At 39.6% G+C, this 13,950-nt stretch overlaps 1 protein-coding gene across 3 annotated transcripts in view; it reads left to right on the plus strand.

Moving 5' to 3' along the window:
* Positions 1–2,770: 2,770 nt before the first annotated feature.
* Positions 2,771–13,950, plus strand: part of Ppp2r2b (protein phosphatase 2, regulatory subunit B, beta) — a 473,748-nt gene continuing 462,568 nt past the window's right edge. For 2 of the 3 annotated variants that reach the window (XM_013025502.1, XM_013025507.1), the window contains exon 1: positions 3,082–3,153. In XM_013025502.1, coding sequence (XP_012880956.1) covers positions 3,104–3,153 — 50 coding nt within the window. In that variant the 5' untranslated portion in view covers positions 3,082–3,103. Of the gene's footprint in view, positions 2,892–3,075; positions 3,154–13,950 lie in introns of those variants that run through there. The other variant, XM_013025506.1, reaches the window with a different exon arrangement.

The following is a 13,950-nucleotide window of genomic DNA, read 5'->3' on the forward strand; positions in this document are numbered from 1 at the left end:
CCTCCAGCATCTGTTATTATTAGAGGTCTTGATTCTAGCCATTCTAACTGGGGTGAGGTGGAATTTCAATGTTGTTTTGGTAATTTCAGATTTTAACAGCACAATCAGCATCATTTAGAAAGAGCCAGTGACAACTGTCAAGAAAAAAAAAGAACCTATCAAAGAATATCTGTGGCTGAAGTCCAAGGTCAGGGCTAAAGGTCCAAGAAAGAGTTACCAATGGGACGATGGGTATAGGTTGTTTTTTTTTTTCCTTTTTCTATCCTTTTCTTTTTAAAACTTTTTTTATTGTGAAAATACCATACAGAGGTGTTACAATTACATGAGCAAGGTAATGAGTACATTTCTTATCAAACATTGTTGCCTCCTTCTTTGTTTCCTCTTCCCATCCCTTCAATCTCCCACCCTACCCCCCCCACCACAATTGTAAAGTTCATATTTTGACATAACATCTTGTACATCTCAATGTTGCAATGGGTCCATCTGTATCCCTATTTAAACAGTTTGTTTTTTGCCCTTCCCCTCCACAAATTATACCAACCTCAAATACAATGAAATGGGTACAGGTTTTTTATGCACTAGTAACTATTACCACAGGTCTTTCCTTCATCTCCCAGGGTATAATTTTATTGGGAAAATGTGGTCCTATATCACGTCAGAGGCAACATCAATTCTTTGCCAGTTGACATTTGAAAACATTACAGTTCAGCTTCCCAAATGTAATTTAAGTATCAAGTTTCCTGAGATCCCTGGTGGGTTGGTCCTAAGCATTAATGGGCATCTGACCTCTATACTCTGGAAATGTGATTCAGAATGCTAGTGTGAAATCCCTGCTTTTCTATGTCCTGCATATGACCTTACCAAAACTTTTCTGCATCTGTTTCTCATTTGTAAAATGTGCATGATAAAATGCCCTCCTCATAGATCTGAGTGAGAAGTCTTCTATTTAAAGTGCAGAGCACAGTGCCTGCTTTACAGGGAAGTGAAAGCTTGTGAGCTAATCTTCTTCTTCTTGTCTGTTGAATAGTTTAGAACCTTTGCTAATAACAGTAATATATGTTAGCTGGGTGTGGTGGTTTGTGCCTGTAATCTTAGCTCCTTGAGAGGCTGGGATTTGGAGGACCTTGATTCAAGTCCAGCCCTGGCAAAAAAAAAAAAAAAAAACCCACAGAGACTCTACTTCCAGATCTGTGTGTATCTGTCTTCCTAGCTATAGAAGATAATAAATAGAAACCTCACAGTCCCGGCTGGATTTGGCATACATAGGATATAATGTTTGAACAATAAAGCAAAAGAGGCTGGAGGCCTGGCTTAAATGGAAGGGTGCTTACCTGGCCAGCTTAACTCTCTGAATTCAAAACACAATACCATCAAATGATAATCATTTCTATTAAATTGGTGACTGTATTGATCACATTCAATAGCCACAACAGCTCTTGAGAGATGGGTACGCTGCATATTGCCACTTTAAAAGAGAGTTAACAGAGTACCATCTAGTTTAGGAACTTGTCTCAAAGTGGAGTCAACGGATAAACCCCCTCGATGAGCAGAGACTATGGTCTTTTGGATGAGCCTCTGCGGGGCCCATCGGAGCTCTCCAAGCCTGGGGAAGAGAGTATGGCTGTTTCCACACAGGAACTCAGTGAGACTCTGTTAGAGCCCACCATGATGTCTACTGAGTTGTGTGAATTTGAAACATTGGGTTGATTTGTTGATTTGTTTCTAATACTTTACGAGCTTTTGTTTTTCTTAGTGAATTGAGTCACTGTTACATTCACATTCCCTTCCAAGTTTTGACAAAATGGCATGCCCTTGAATTTAGAAGCACAGCGTAATGAAAAGAAATGCTGCAGAGAATGTTAGAACCTTTACTCTCTAGAAGTGTTCTGAAAAGATCCCTTTGGCCTGCCTATGTTCATTACTAAATGTATTAGAATATGTTCTCGGATATCTTGGTACTGAATATGTACCTTCGTATAATCCAGGGATCATGATAAGTCAGATGATTATTTTTTTACTTTTTTTTACTTTTTTTATTGTGAAAATACTGTACAGAGGGGTTACAATTACACGGGCAAGATAATGAGTACATTTCTTATCAAGCATTGTAGCCTCCTCCTTTGTTTCCCCTTCCCATCCCTTCCCATCCTCCCCCTGCCCCCCCACCCAATCTTCCCCGCTCCCGCCCCCTTGCCAAAATGTCCATTGCGGGAGGGAGAGGAGGTGGCAGAGGTGGTGAAGGGAGGGGATAGTAGGAGAAAAACAAAGGAGGGAGTAACAATGCTCAACAAGAAATGTACTCATTACCTTACTCATGTAACTGTAAACCCTCTGTATGGCATCTTTTCAGTAGAAGAATATTTTTTAAATGTCCAGTTAGGTTTTTGAAATGGAAATCTGCAAAGAACTGTTCCTACCACTATGTGTCTGAAACTGACTCTCCACCCTGGTGTTAGTTGCTGTTCTCATCCACAGTGCTTCCCTTTTCTTCTTCCTTTGCTCTCTCCCCTCCTCTCTAGCAATCAACTCTGAAGTTGGCAAACGGTCAAGAAGTGAACAAGAGATGGAAGCTCTCTGGGTGTCTGACCCCTTACTGCCCATTCACTCATGCAAGCTGTGTAATTCCATGGTTGAAAAAAAATAATAAAATGTTGTCTTTCTTTGCCTCTTACCATTCAATAAGGAGCTGCCTCTTTTGCTTCCCTACTACCCTAGAAGGAAACAATCAAATGCATTACTTTCCTGTGAAAAGAGGCAGTCACACCCAGACCCTTGGTAGCCACCCTAGGACGCTGCCAGGCCCTGGGAAGGGACAGACTCCAATTGCTCCAGTTTGCACGGGTCCTGGCATAGTCTGAGAAGGAGACAGACAGTGATTCAGGGCACATGTGGTGTGTTATGGAACAGCCCTTTCTCACCGATTAGATCTCTTCTCCAGGAGGAAGGGATGATCCCTGGTATGGAAGTTTCCTTCTAGAAATGCATGGTTTACACTATGTATTTCTGTCCTGCTCATCTTTAGGAACAACTGGATGACTCTCCCTAACCTGCAGTGTCTCCTGGTGTCCCTTTCAGGAATCAGAATCCTCACCCAAGACACACTATGGTACTTCAGTCCAGTGAAAGGCACCGTCCAGTCTGGGACCACAGAAGGTAGGAGAAGGCTCCTCAGGCCTCTTGCTTTGGCTTTTAGAAGGTTTGTTCTGCTTTCAAAATTGAAAGCTTTCATTTTGGCTTTTCTCCTCTGAGTCTCCACACCTAGAAGACTATTCTGCACTGGAAATAGATTTAATCATTTAATTCTATCTCCTTTTTCTGATGAAGTTTCTATCCCTTTTTTTCTCATGAATTGTTTTTTTTTTTTAATTCCCACCCATAAGGCAGCTCTGAGTGAACCTGGATGGAAATGAATAGCTTTGTAGAGAAGGTTGAGCTGGGCTAGCCAGCCTCACCTTGGTTTGGGCTGTCAGCTTTGTAGGATTTGGAAGCAGACATTTCAACCCCATCAGCTTTACCTCTCTATCCTTCTCTGCTGAGGATCAAGGGCTACTCAAGCAGCACACAGATGGAAAAATTGTGAAGTCATTTGAATTATGAGCACACTGAACGCCAATACCCACATCTCATTGCCTGTCTGGTTCTCAGGAGATTTTTGATGTTCTTCTCCTGGAAGACTTATTTTTAATGCTTTCCATTTAGTTCCCTTAGAAGCCTGGGCTTGCTGCCCCTGGGACTCTCCCCACAGATGTCTAGATTTCAAAAGAGCTGAATGATAAGCTACTGGCAGGGATTGCCATAGCACATCTGGGTGTTTTAAATCAGAGTTCAGTTATAACAGAAGACAGTAAGGTTGCCTGAAACTGATTGGGTTACATGAATGGCAGGTAGAGATTTGAGATGTGGGGTCACACAGTTCTGAAACTCATCTTCATGCCTGAGGCATGAACAGGTACAAAGATGAACATGGATATGGAACCTAATGTGCATGAAGCCAGTGGATCTTGGGTCCTTGGGTGGCATTTTAATTCTGAGCTAGAAAATAAAATGAGCAAAATTTAATCTGAGAAATGTAAAGGAGGGTTTTGATCCTCAGTAGTGCTAGAACTTGTTTCTATGAACTTGATCTACTGATAAGTAGTCTAAAATGGGCAAATCACCTATGTTGAAAGGACAATAGGAAAATACACTGGAATAAAATTAATATATGCATAAAATCCTATTTTACCTAATAGCTTCTGGCTTTTCGATGCCCTGTGAAACGAGACTTTATCAAAGACCCTTCCATCATTCCAATGAAGACAATGCAAGCATTATTGAGTCTATTTGATGCCCAACTTAATCAAAACTGGTTTATTACATATTAATTATGCAACAGAATTGGGATAGGTTTGATTATATCTCCATACATCTCCCTATCAGCACTGTACTAGGTAGTAGATATTTAAAAACAAAAAAGAGAGAAAAATGATCAATTTCCAACTCTATGGATCTCAAGAGAACTGAAGCTCAACTTCATTTATTGTTTTCAGTCTCAGTCATGAATAAACACAAAAGACCTTTGGGTCTCCATATGCTATTGAGTGAAGGTCCAAGCAACTGGCTGATGCAAGGTGCTGGTTTGCTGAGCCAGGTGATTCTGATTTTGCATAACAACTGTGGGGACCACAAGGTGAGATGACTTCTATTCCAGACTCTGGACTTAAATCTTGTCTGGCATTCCACTAACTAGGAGAATTCATAGTGTCTAACTAAATCAATTGAGAATTTCCTTTGTGAGAACTACTCTATTCTTGAAGATAGTAAGATAATCAGAATCAGGTGCGGGTGACTAATGCTACCTTGGAGTCTGGGATGGGGAGGATCACAGGTCAAGGACAGGCTGGGTAGAAAAGTTCACAAGACCCCTTCTCAACCCACATCAGGGCACAGTGGCCTTTGCTTGACATCCCAAGATATATGCCAGGATGATTGGAGATCCCAGTTCTAGGCCAGCCCAGAGGTACTATTTCCAAAGGGAGAAGCTAGACTTGGAGGCAGTCTGTGATCTCAGCACATCTACAGGAAGCCTAAAGTTGGTCACAGTCCAGGTGCTAGCCCAGGTAGGGAGCAACACCCTATCCTAAAAATAACCTGTGAGAACCAGGGCTGGAGGTATGACTCAGTGGTGTGACTGAGTGTCTGAGTATAACTCAGCCTAAGCAGGTGTGATGCCTTCAGTTCAAACCTGAGTATCGGAAGGAAATAAAAATGAAAATATTTTATAGAAGGAAATAAAAATGAAAAGATAATACTTTATAAGTACTAATTATTTCTAAGCTACTATTAAAATGTAATTGTAATGACTTCCATTCTAATGTAATTCTTACCAAAGCCTTATGAAGAAGCAGATATAGTTATTAACATTTTACCTATGAAGATAATGAAGTTAAACAAACAAACAGAATATTCAATAATTTGCCAGACTCCTTACTAATAAAGAATGAGACTGGATCCAAACCCAGGCCTTTAGGACTCCAGAGCCCCTGAGCCCCCTTTTTGAAACAAGTTCTGATTGAGTCCTTGGGAATAAAGTTCAGAATCTACATCTTTCATACACGTCTCTAGAGGATCATCATGGCTCCAGGTAAGCTGGGGATGAGTTTAAATGTGTACAGTACATAATAAGTATGTAGCCTGTCTGAACAGACTGTTAATTGGACCATCTGTGTCAGAATCCAAATGAGAAACAATTCCTAATTTATATAGGAAAATATACCTCTAAACGGTTGGACGCAAACACCGATGTCAAGGCTCCCTGGCAAACAGATACACGAAGTCATTTAGCCTGTACTTGGACTACCTTAAAGACAGATGAGTGTTGAATAACTTAGTGATAATTCACAAGCTATTGCTGAAGTCAAGGTCACTTGTTTTTGATGGCCTAATCTCTCCAAGGTGCTTTTCTAAACTGATCAAAGCCAATGAAAAGTATTCAACTTGCTCTTCTGCTCTATTGGTTCCTACCCACAGCTATTTTGCCATTTCTTACCTAATGACATTGGCCAGTTTATGTAACATCTCTTTGCTTCAGTTTGCTTATCTACAAAATGGAAATAATAATGAAGGTACCCATTATGATAACTGTAAAGATTAGTTGAACAGAAAGGTTTTTGTTATATGTGTATATATGGATATTATCAGTTATTCACATTATATTAACTGCAATTATTAGATTCTAGAAGCAGGGATAATCAGGGGAAGCAACAAAATAAATATCTAGTGAAATATTTTCAAAAATCAAAATGAATGTAAGAATGTATACTAAGGCTAGACATGGTGACACCCAGCTCAGCTGTTTGGGAAGTAGAGATTGAAAGAACTGCGGTTCAACTCCAGCCCAGGAAAAAAGTTAGTGAGGTTTTATCTCAACAAAAAAGCTGGCCATGGTGGTAAAGATCTGTGATTCTGGTTATCCAAAAGGCATAAGTAGAAGGCTTGTAGTCCCAGACTAGTAGTAGACAAAACTTTATCTGAAAAATAAAGCAAAACGTGACTGGGTCATGGTTCAAGTAGTAGACTATCCACGAGCAAGTGCAAAGCCCTGAGGCATGGCTTAGGTGGTAAAGCACCAGATGAACAAGAAATCTGAGTAAGCATAAGACCCCCAGTTCAAATAGGATACTAAAAATATTAAAAATTAAACAAAAAACAGTTGGGTGCTGGTGTCTCACAACTGTAATCCTAGCTACAAAGAAGCTTGAAGCCAGCACATGCAGGACAGTCCATAACACTCTAATTAGCTACCAGAAAATCAAAGTAGACCTGTGGCTCAAGTGGTAAAGCAGGAGTCATGAGAAAAAAAAAAGCCCAGGGACAGCATTCAGGCCCTGAGTTCAAGCCCCAGGACCAACACAAAATAAGATAGATAGATAGATAGATAGATAGATAGATAGATAGATAGATAGATAGATAGATAGATAGATAGATAGATAGATATGATATACTACAGTAGAATACAGTGTTCCATAAATGAATAGAATGTAAGGCAAAGTGAGCCAAAGTCAAGTTGCTTTGCTGAAACTGAACACATAAAAAGGTAGAAATCTCATATCTGGTGTGCAGTGGTGTAGGGGGGCAAGGGTGTAGTTAAGATAGACCCAAATGCTTTCATTAAGTCCTTTTCTTTAATGATTACCAAATATATTCTCAGTATAGAAACATTTAAATGTAACTAAAATATGTAACTCCAAATATACTTCACTCTTAATCCCACAACCCACAGATCAATATGGCTAAAAGTTTGTGGTAAACCTTTCTAACATTTTAATTATGCATACATATTCATCACTTGATTCGGTCAATCAAGAAATACTTGCCAGAAGCCTTGGAATGGGTCATCAGTTTATGCCAAACAAAGAGAACTTTATATATTTTTTAGCCAAAGCACACCACAGTGGAAACACTATAGTATAAATTGATGTCTTTCCATAAGAAAATACTCTGATCATCTTTCATACCTTGACAAGCGGGTATGTCCAACTTTTCCAAGTTTATAATAACAGTGTTATGAGAAAAACACCTCATAATTTAAACTTAGATTTATGCAGAAAAGCTATGTGATAAACATGGTGCCATCAAAATACCTGGATCAAATTTGGCTTCTCCAACTTTTTTTTTTTTTTTTTTTTTTTTTTTTTTTTGGGTCCGGTTGTAGGGCGTGAACTCTGGGCCTGGGCGCTGTCCCTCAGCTCTTCAGCTCAAGGCTAGCGCTCTTCCACTTGAGCCACAGCGCCACTTCTGGCTTTTTTCTTTTTGCTTATGTGGTGCTGGGGAATCGAACCCTGGGCCTCAGGCATGCAAGGCAAGCGCTCTACCACTGAGCCACGTTCCCAGCCCTCCAACTTTTATCATAAGCAAATTCTGTCAATTTTTTCATATTTCCATTTTTTGATGTATAAAATTAAAATACTAAATGTGTCTTGAAGAATTATTTCAATAATATAATAAGACAGATATTTTAAATAGCATAGCATAAAATAAATATTCAATAGCTATTCTACTTACTGTAATTATGTTATTAGAATGTATCATCAAAAATAGAACTACTTGATTCAGGATTTTATATATAGGCATATTAAAATTTTAATTTATTAAAGTAGCCATGACCCTTTGGAAAGATTCTAATGACCAGTAAATCTATGAGCAAATGTTGACAGCAAAATTTAATTGTTAATTTGAATTATTTAAACATTCTTTTTTTTTAAATATATTTAATTGAGCCAGGCACTGGTGGCTCATGCCTATAATCCTAGCTACTCAGAAGGCTGAGATCTAAGGATCGAGGTTCAAAGCCAGCCCAGGCAGAAAAGTCCATGAGACTCTTATCTCCAATAAACCACCAGAAAACTGGAAGTGGCACTGTGGCTCAAGTGGTAGAGTGTTCCTCTTGAGTTGAAGAGCTCAGGGACAGCGCCCAGGCCTAGAGTTCAAGGCCCATGACCAACCCAATATATATTTAATTTCCAGGCCTTGTAGACCTCACCTATAATCCCAGCTAGTGGAGAAATAGAAAGAAGTTCATGGTGTAAGGACAGTCCAAGCAAAAAGTTAGTGAAGTCCTGTCTCACTCAATAGGTGGGGTACACATTTATCATCCAGGTATGTGAAGGCATAAGTAGGAGAATAGAGCAACTGCCTAGCAAGTGCTAACTCCTGAGTTCAAACCTCAGTACTCACAGAGAGAGAGAGAGAGAGAGAGAGAGAGATCTATTTCGTTGATAATCCTTTATTCAAATGTCTTGGAGGATTTCAGGAAGTAGAAATTATGAGACATGGAGTCAAAGCAACAGTTGAAAAAGCAGAAAGGATGCAGGTGAGACCCAGGTGAAGTGCCTATAAGATGCCCAGTTGATAACTGCTGGGGCCTGAGAACATTCATAATGTGCCAGAAGACAACAGAAATCCTGTCAGCTCATTTCAGGCCATAAGAAGCAATCATTTTCTTGGTAAAACAAGAATTCTTCCCCTACTCACTCATTAAAGGATCGACTCATATAACCAATAGGTATTTGTCAAGTGGAAAGTACTAGCTGTTGTAGAATGATGGCCTAGTCATGGGCAAGAGTAAGAAAATGAGCACAGGGAGTGGCCTTGCTCCAGGAACAAAGGCAACGTTTCTCTAGTGTGTAGAGGATTCCAGCATAGCAGGTGTTGATGAGACAACTGTGTGTTTCTTGAAAGGAGGAGGAGAGTGGGTCAGTGGGAGAGGGCTACATCAGCCAGAGCCTCTCCAGTCATCTTGTAGCACCTGGATTTTATTTTCACAACAGTGGACTTTTTCCCATTAAAGCAGTCTAAAGATAAATGCATGTATTGTGTTAAAATGAGTTCTGAGAAGAAATCTGAGAGTTGATGTGACATGTTTATTTTGATGTGATCATTTTTATTACCTGTTTATTAGAGTGGAGGAGGAACAGATGTGGAAGTGAAATACATTTTGGAGCTGATGAGCTGGCTCTTAGGAGAGATGTTAAATAAGGAAGTATGATATGATCCCTGGCTTTAGCCTTGAGTGACAAGTGGTTGTGGACACCAGTTACTGATAGAGGGAATCTTGGGAAAGAAACATAACAGGTGAGCAATCAGGAGCTTTGGTCTGAATACACTAAGTAGGATGTGGTTTTAAGATCCCTAGGTATGGACACCAAGAAGGACACTGAATGTAGGAAGGTCTCAGAGAGAACTGGGGGCCTGGGCATAAGGTCACAGAACATGCAGAGTACATTGACATGTGCATAGTCAAGGAAAAACTTGATAATGGCCTTGAAATGTACACTGGTTTCCTATTTGGTCAGGATCCTGTCTAAACATAGTTCACCCAGTTTAGTTCTTGGAAGACACTTACATGTGGAAAATTTCAGAATGCATACTGTTTTTGTATGTGATTTGCCTAGCATGCACATTTTATATAAATAGATTTCATCTCATGAAGTGGTACATCATCATTATTTAGGAACAACATGCATACTGGAAATTACTCTCTGGATATCAGACATTATTTTTATTGAGATTTGCTATCTAATTGGGGCCGTGAGAAAGGGAAAATTATCTGGAGGGTTTCTGTTTGTTTGTTGTTGTTGTTTAGGGTTTTTTTTGTTTTTAACCCAGTTATAACCAGTTATATAAAAAAGTATAATCACTTTTTTCTGCTATTATAATTCTGGGGTCTTTGAGGCTTTTTCATTCTGCAATTATTTAATATCTGTCAATATAGGTTATGTCATCTCATTCTCAGGAAAGAATTGCATTTATTGTTTTGCTGAATAAGGAAAACCTTTCTCCTTCGCTTTCTACTGACAAGATCACTCAGGTAAAGGGAAAGATAAAATGTCTTGTTGGTTCAGATTTCCAATGAAAGAAAGTCATCCATTTGGCTGTCAGTGAGAAGTGATTTTCCCATACCTTAAAGCAAATGCTGATTTCTGTGAGTGATTTCATACCTAAAACATTTGAAGAAAGTCTTATTTTTTGCACTGATGTTTAAGGAATTCGAGGAGAATCTAAATGGTTTTTCAGCTTTTCTTTGGTGATGTAACTTTTGGCTGACAATGAAGAAAAGAAACCACTGGGTTTTTTTTTTCAAATCAGAAGGACTTGTAACCTTCTCATTTTACCAAAAGAAGTCAGTAATTGTCAGTCACCTCTGTTAGATGTTTAAAGATACTTCACCCACAGATCTTAACCCAAAAGATGGAAAACGGTACTTCCTCACCTTCTCTCTGTTGCATAGGGCAATAACCCTAACAAGAATTCTCATTTTAAGAAGTGATTCTGTATTTTTGGACAGAAGCTTTCTGAATTAGCAACTCCCAGAGGTTACTAATCAGGCATGTTTGAAGCCAGACTATCCTTAACTTTAAATTTGGCTCATCTTAGATCACTGAATAATTTCAAACCTTATGGTACTTATAAATCATCTGGGAAAGGAGTTATAATGCAGATTCCTAGGTCTCATCCCAAGAGATTCTAATTTCAGAGGTCTGTATTGAGGCCAAAGAACTTGTGCAATTCACAGTCATCCCAAATAATTCTAACTTAGGCCGATCCAAGAGACACACTGTGAAATCGGATTCCTTCTTTCTGTACATCAAAAGACTACCGTGAGAGAGAGCAGATAGAAGATCTGGATGTATTTTGAGTGTTTTTAAAGGAAATCGGAGTGTCAGTAAATAAGAAGTCATTGCGAAGCTAAGTTCTCTACCCCAGGGAGTGAGGGGACTCACCATAGTGAATCTCCTCCCTGTGTTAACAGTTAACCTGGAAATTTCTTGTAGCTTCCAGTCATCTACAAAGGGATTGACTATGCCACGTTACTGTCTATGGAGATCCCATCTGCTGGAGGCAAAACTGGCCTGATTATGAACAAGTAAGCCCTTCTTCTCAGCTGTGATGTTGGATGTTAAGATGTGAAAGGGCTTGCTGCACTCTGCAGGTGGCCTGGTGAGCAGTAAGTCTGTGAAGGAAGAGGAGGGGCTGCTCTTGACTACCACACTGAGCCTGGACATCCTGTTCTCTCTCTCTTTTTTTTAAATGCATTAGGTAATTAAATAGTTCCAAGCCAAGAAAGAAGAGCTCCACAGCTATTCATTTCACCTCTTCCCTAAAGCCAATCACTTTAAAAGGATTTAATCAAAAAATACATATTTATGCTGCACTAGTGTCTAGTATATGCAAGCCCCTGGGAAAAGCAATATGGATCTAGCTACATTGACATTCCCCCCTCATCCAACCCCCACCACACCCAAAACTTCTCCTGAGGACATCAACAAGTCATTTTCTAATATAATCCAATGTGTACCTGAAAAGTACTAGAAAAACAGCAAGTCACCCAGCGCCCAATGGGCAAGGCAGTGAGCAGGAAAGGCTCCAAGAGCAAGTGATAGCCACCTGAGCCCCAAAATAAAATGAGATTTAGAACACACTTTCTGGCCCATAGGCTCATATTTTATTCACTCCTTTGGGCTAATTACTTGGTTTTCCTTAACTCCCTTGGGAGGATGAGGGAGTTTGTTAGGAGGAGCTTTGAAGGATCTGTACACTACCTGATGAGGGTACAGTAGTACTGATAATTTTGATAATTGGTAATTGACAATTGATCAGGAAAGCTTTAACATTTGCTTTCAATTTATTATCTCAAATCATCTTATCCACAATAATGTAAGATTTGAGGCAGATGTTGATAGAACCACATTTCACAGCAGAGGATATATACACAATGGAATTCTATGCCTCCATCAGAAAGAATGATATTGCCCCATTTGTTAGGAAGTGGAAAGACTTGGAAAAAATTGTATTAAGTGAAGTAAGCCAGGCCCAAAGAAACATAGGTCCTATGGTTTCCCTTATTTGCAATAACTAGTATATGTCTGGGACAAGCAAAAAAGGTCAAAAACTATGTACATATGACCAGATAAGATGATGTTAAGTGAAATGAACCCCAAAATAGGGACACACATGATTTTTGCTTTCTTGCTATTGTTCCTAGTGTATTTATAATGTACCATGTGATTTTTTTTTGTTTCTTTGTATGTTCCTCCCCCACGGTATAACCTCTGTTTTCACTGTATTTGATGTCGGTGCCCTGCATCGATATACACTTCTCTAGCTTGAGGAGGGGAAGGGAAAAAACAAAATGTTTAAATAGGGATACAGGTTGACCCATTGTAACAATGAGATGTACAAGACACTATGTTGAAAAATGAACTTTACAGTTTAGGCAAGGAGACAGGAAGGGGGAGGGGTGGAGTGTAGTGGAGGTGGGAGGGAAGGGAGAGTAGGGAAAAAACAAAGGAGGAGGTAACAATGCTTGATAGGAAATGTACTCATGACCTTGCTCATGTAACTGTAACCCCTCTGTACAGTATTTTTACAATTGAAAACATATTTTTCAAAAATTTACCCATTATCCACCAGACTGACAGAGTTGGCAATGTAAACTTCTGCCACTGGACATTTTTGGAGAGCATTGGAGGACCAAGCAGCAGCTCCATGAATGAATGTATGAATGCAGTTGTCCCTCTATCTGTGGCCATACATTCTATGGTTTCAGGCACCCACAGACAAGCGCAGACCAAAATGACTCGATGAAAAAATTCCAGATAGGAGCAATGGATAGGTTTGCAATTGTTCACCACTCTGTAGTGTGAGGGAATCTCACACGGTCCTGCTCCATCCCCAGATGCCAGTTCCTCCTCTATGTGACATTTAGGCAATGTATATGATACCCCCTGTACTAGTCACTCGGTGGCCATCTAAGTTAACAGGTCAATGGTACTGTGTTCAAATCATTCTTATCCTACTCAATAATGGTCCCAAATTACAAGAGTATGAATATATTAGGAACAGCAGGTTTAGAACATGGAAGGGCAGACAAAATTCAATACTACTGGCACCACCACAGAGTACATGGAGAAAACCATCACATATATGATATATAGGGTTTAGTCCTATCCTTAACTTCAGGAGTCAACAAGGGGGGAGGGGCGGTCTTTGAATGCCTCTAATGTGGATAAGTAGGCACCACTGAATAGTCTTCAGTAAGCAAGGAAAATTATCAAACTATCTGCAACAGTACAAGAATTGTCCTTCCGTTCTACATTTCAGCAGATATAGCATTACTTTGTGCTAGGCATTGGAGACTCAGCAGTAAAGGATGTAGACCATAACCAAAAGAAACAAGTAGAAAACAAAATGCAAACAGGGGTTATACCATAGGGGGAGAACATACAAAACATACAAAAGGAAAAAAATCACATGGTACATTATAAGTACATTAAAAACAACAGCAAGAAAGATAAAAACTGGGCTGGGAAGGTGGCTTGGTGGTAGAGCGCTTGTCTTTCATGCATGAGGCCCTGGGTTCAATTCCTCAGCACCACATAAGCAAAAACAAAAAAGCCAGAAGTGGTGCTG

Source organism: Dipodomys ordii, unplaced genomic scaffold (assembly GCF_000151885.1).
Source record: "Dipodomys ordii isolate 6190 unplaced genomic scaffold, Dord_2.0 Scaffold85, whole genome shotgun sequence".
In the NCBI taxonomy this organism is placed as follows: Eukaryota; Metazoa; Chordata; class Mammalia; order Rodentia; family Heteromyidae; genus Dipodomys; species Dipodomys ordii.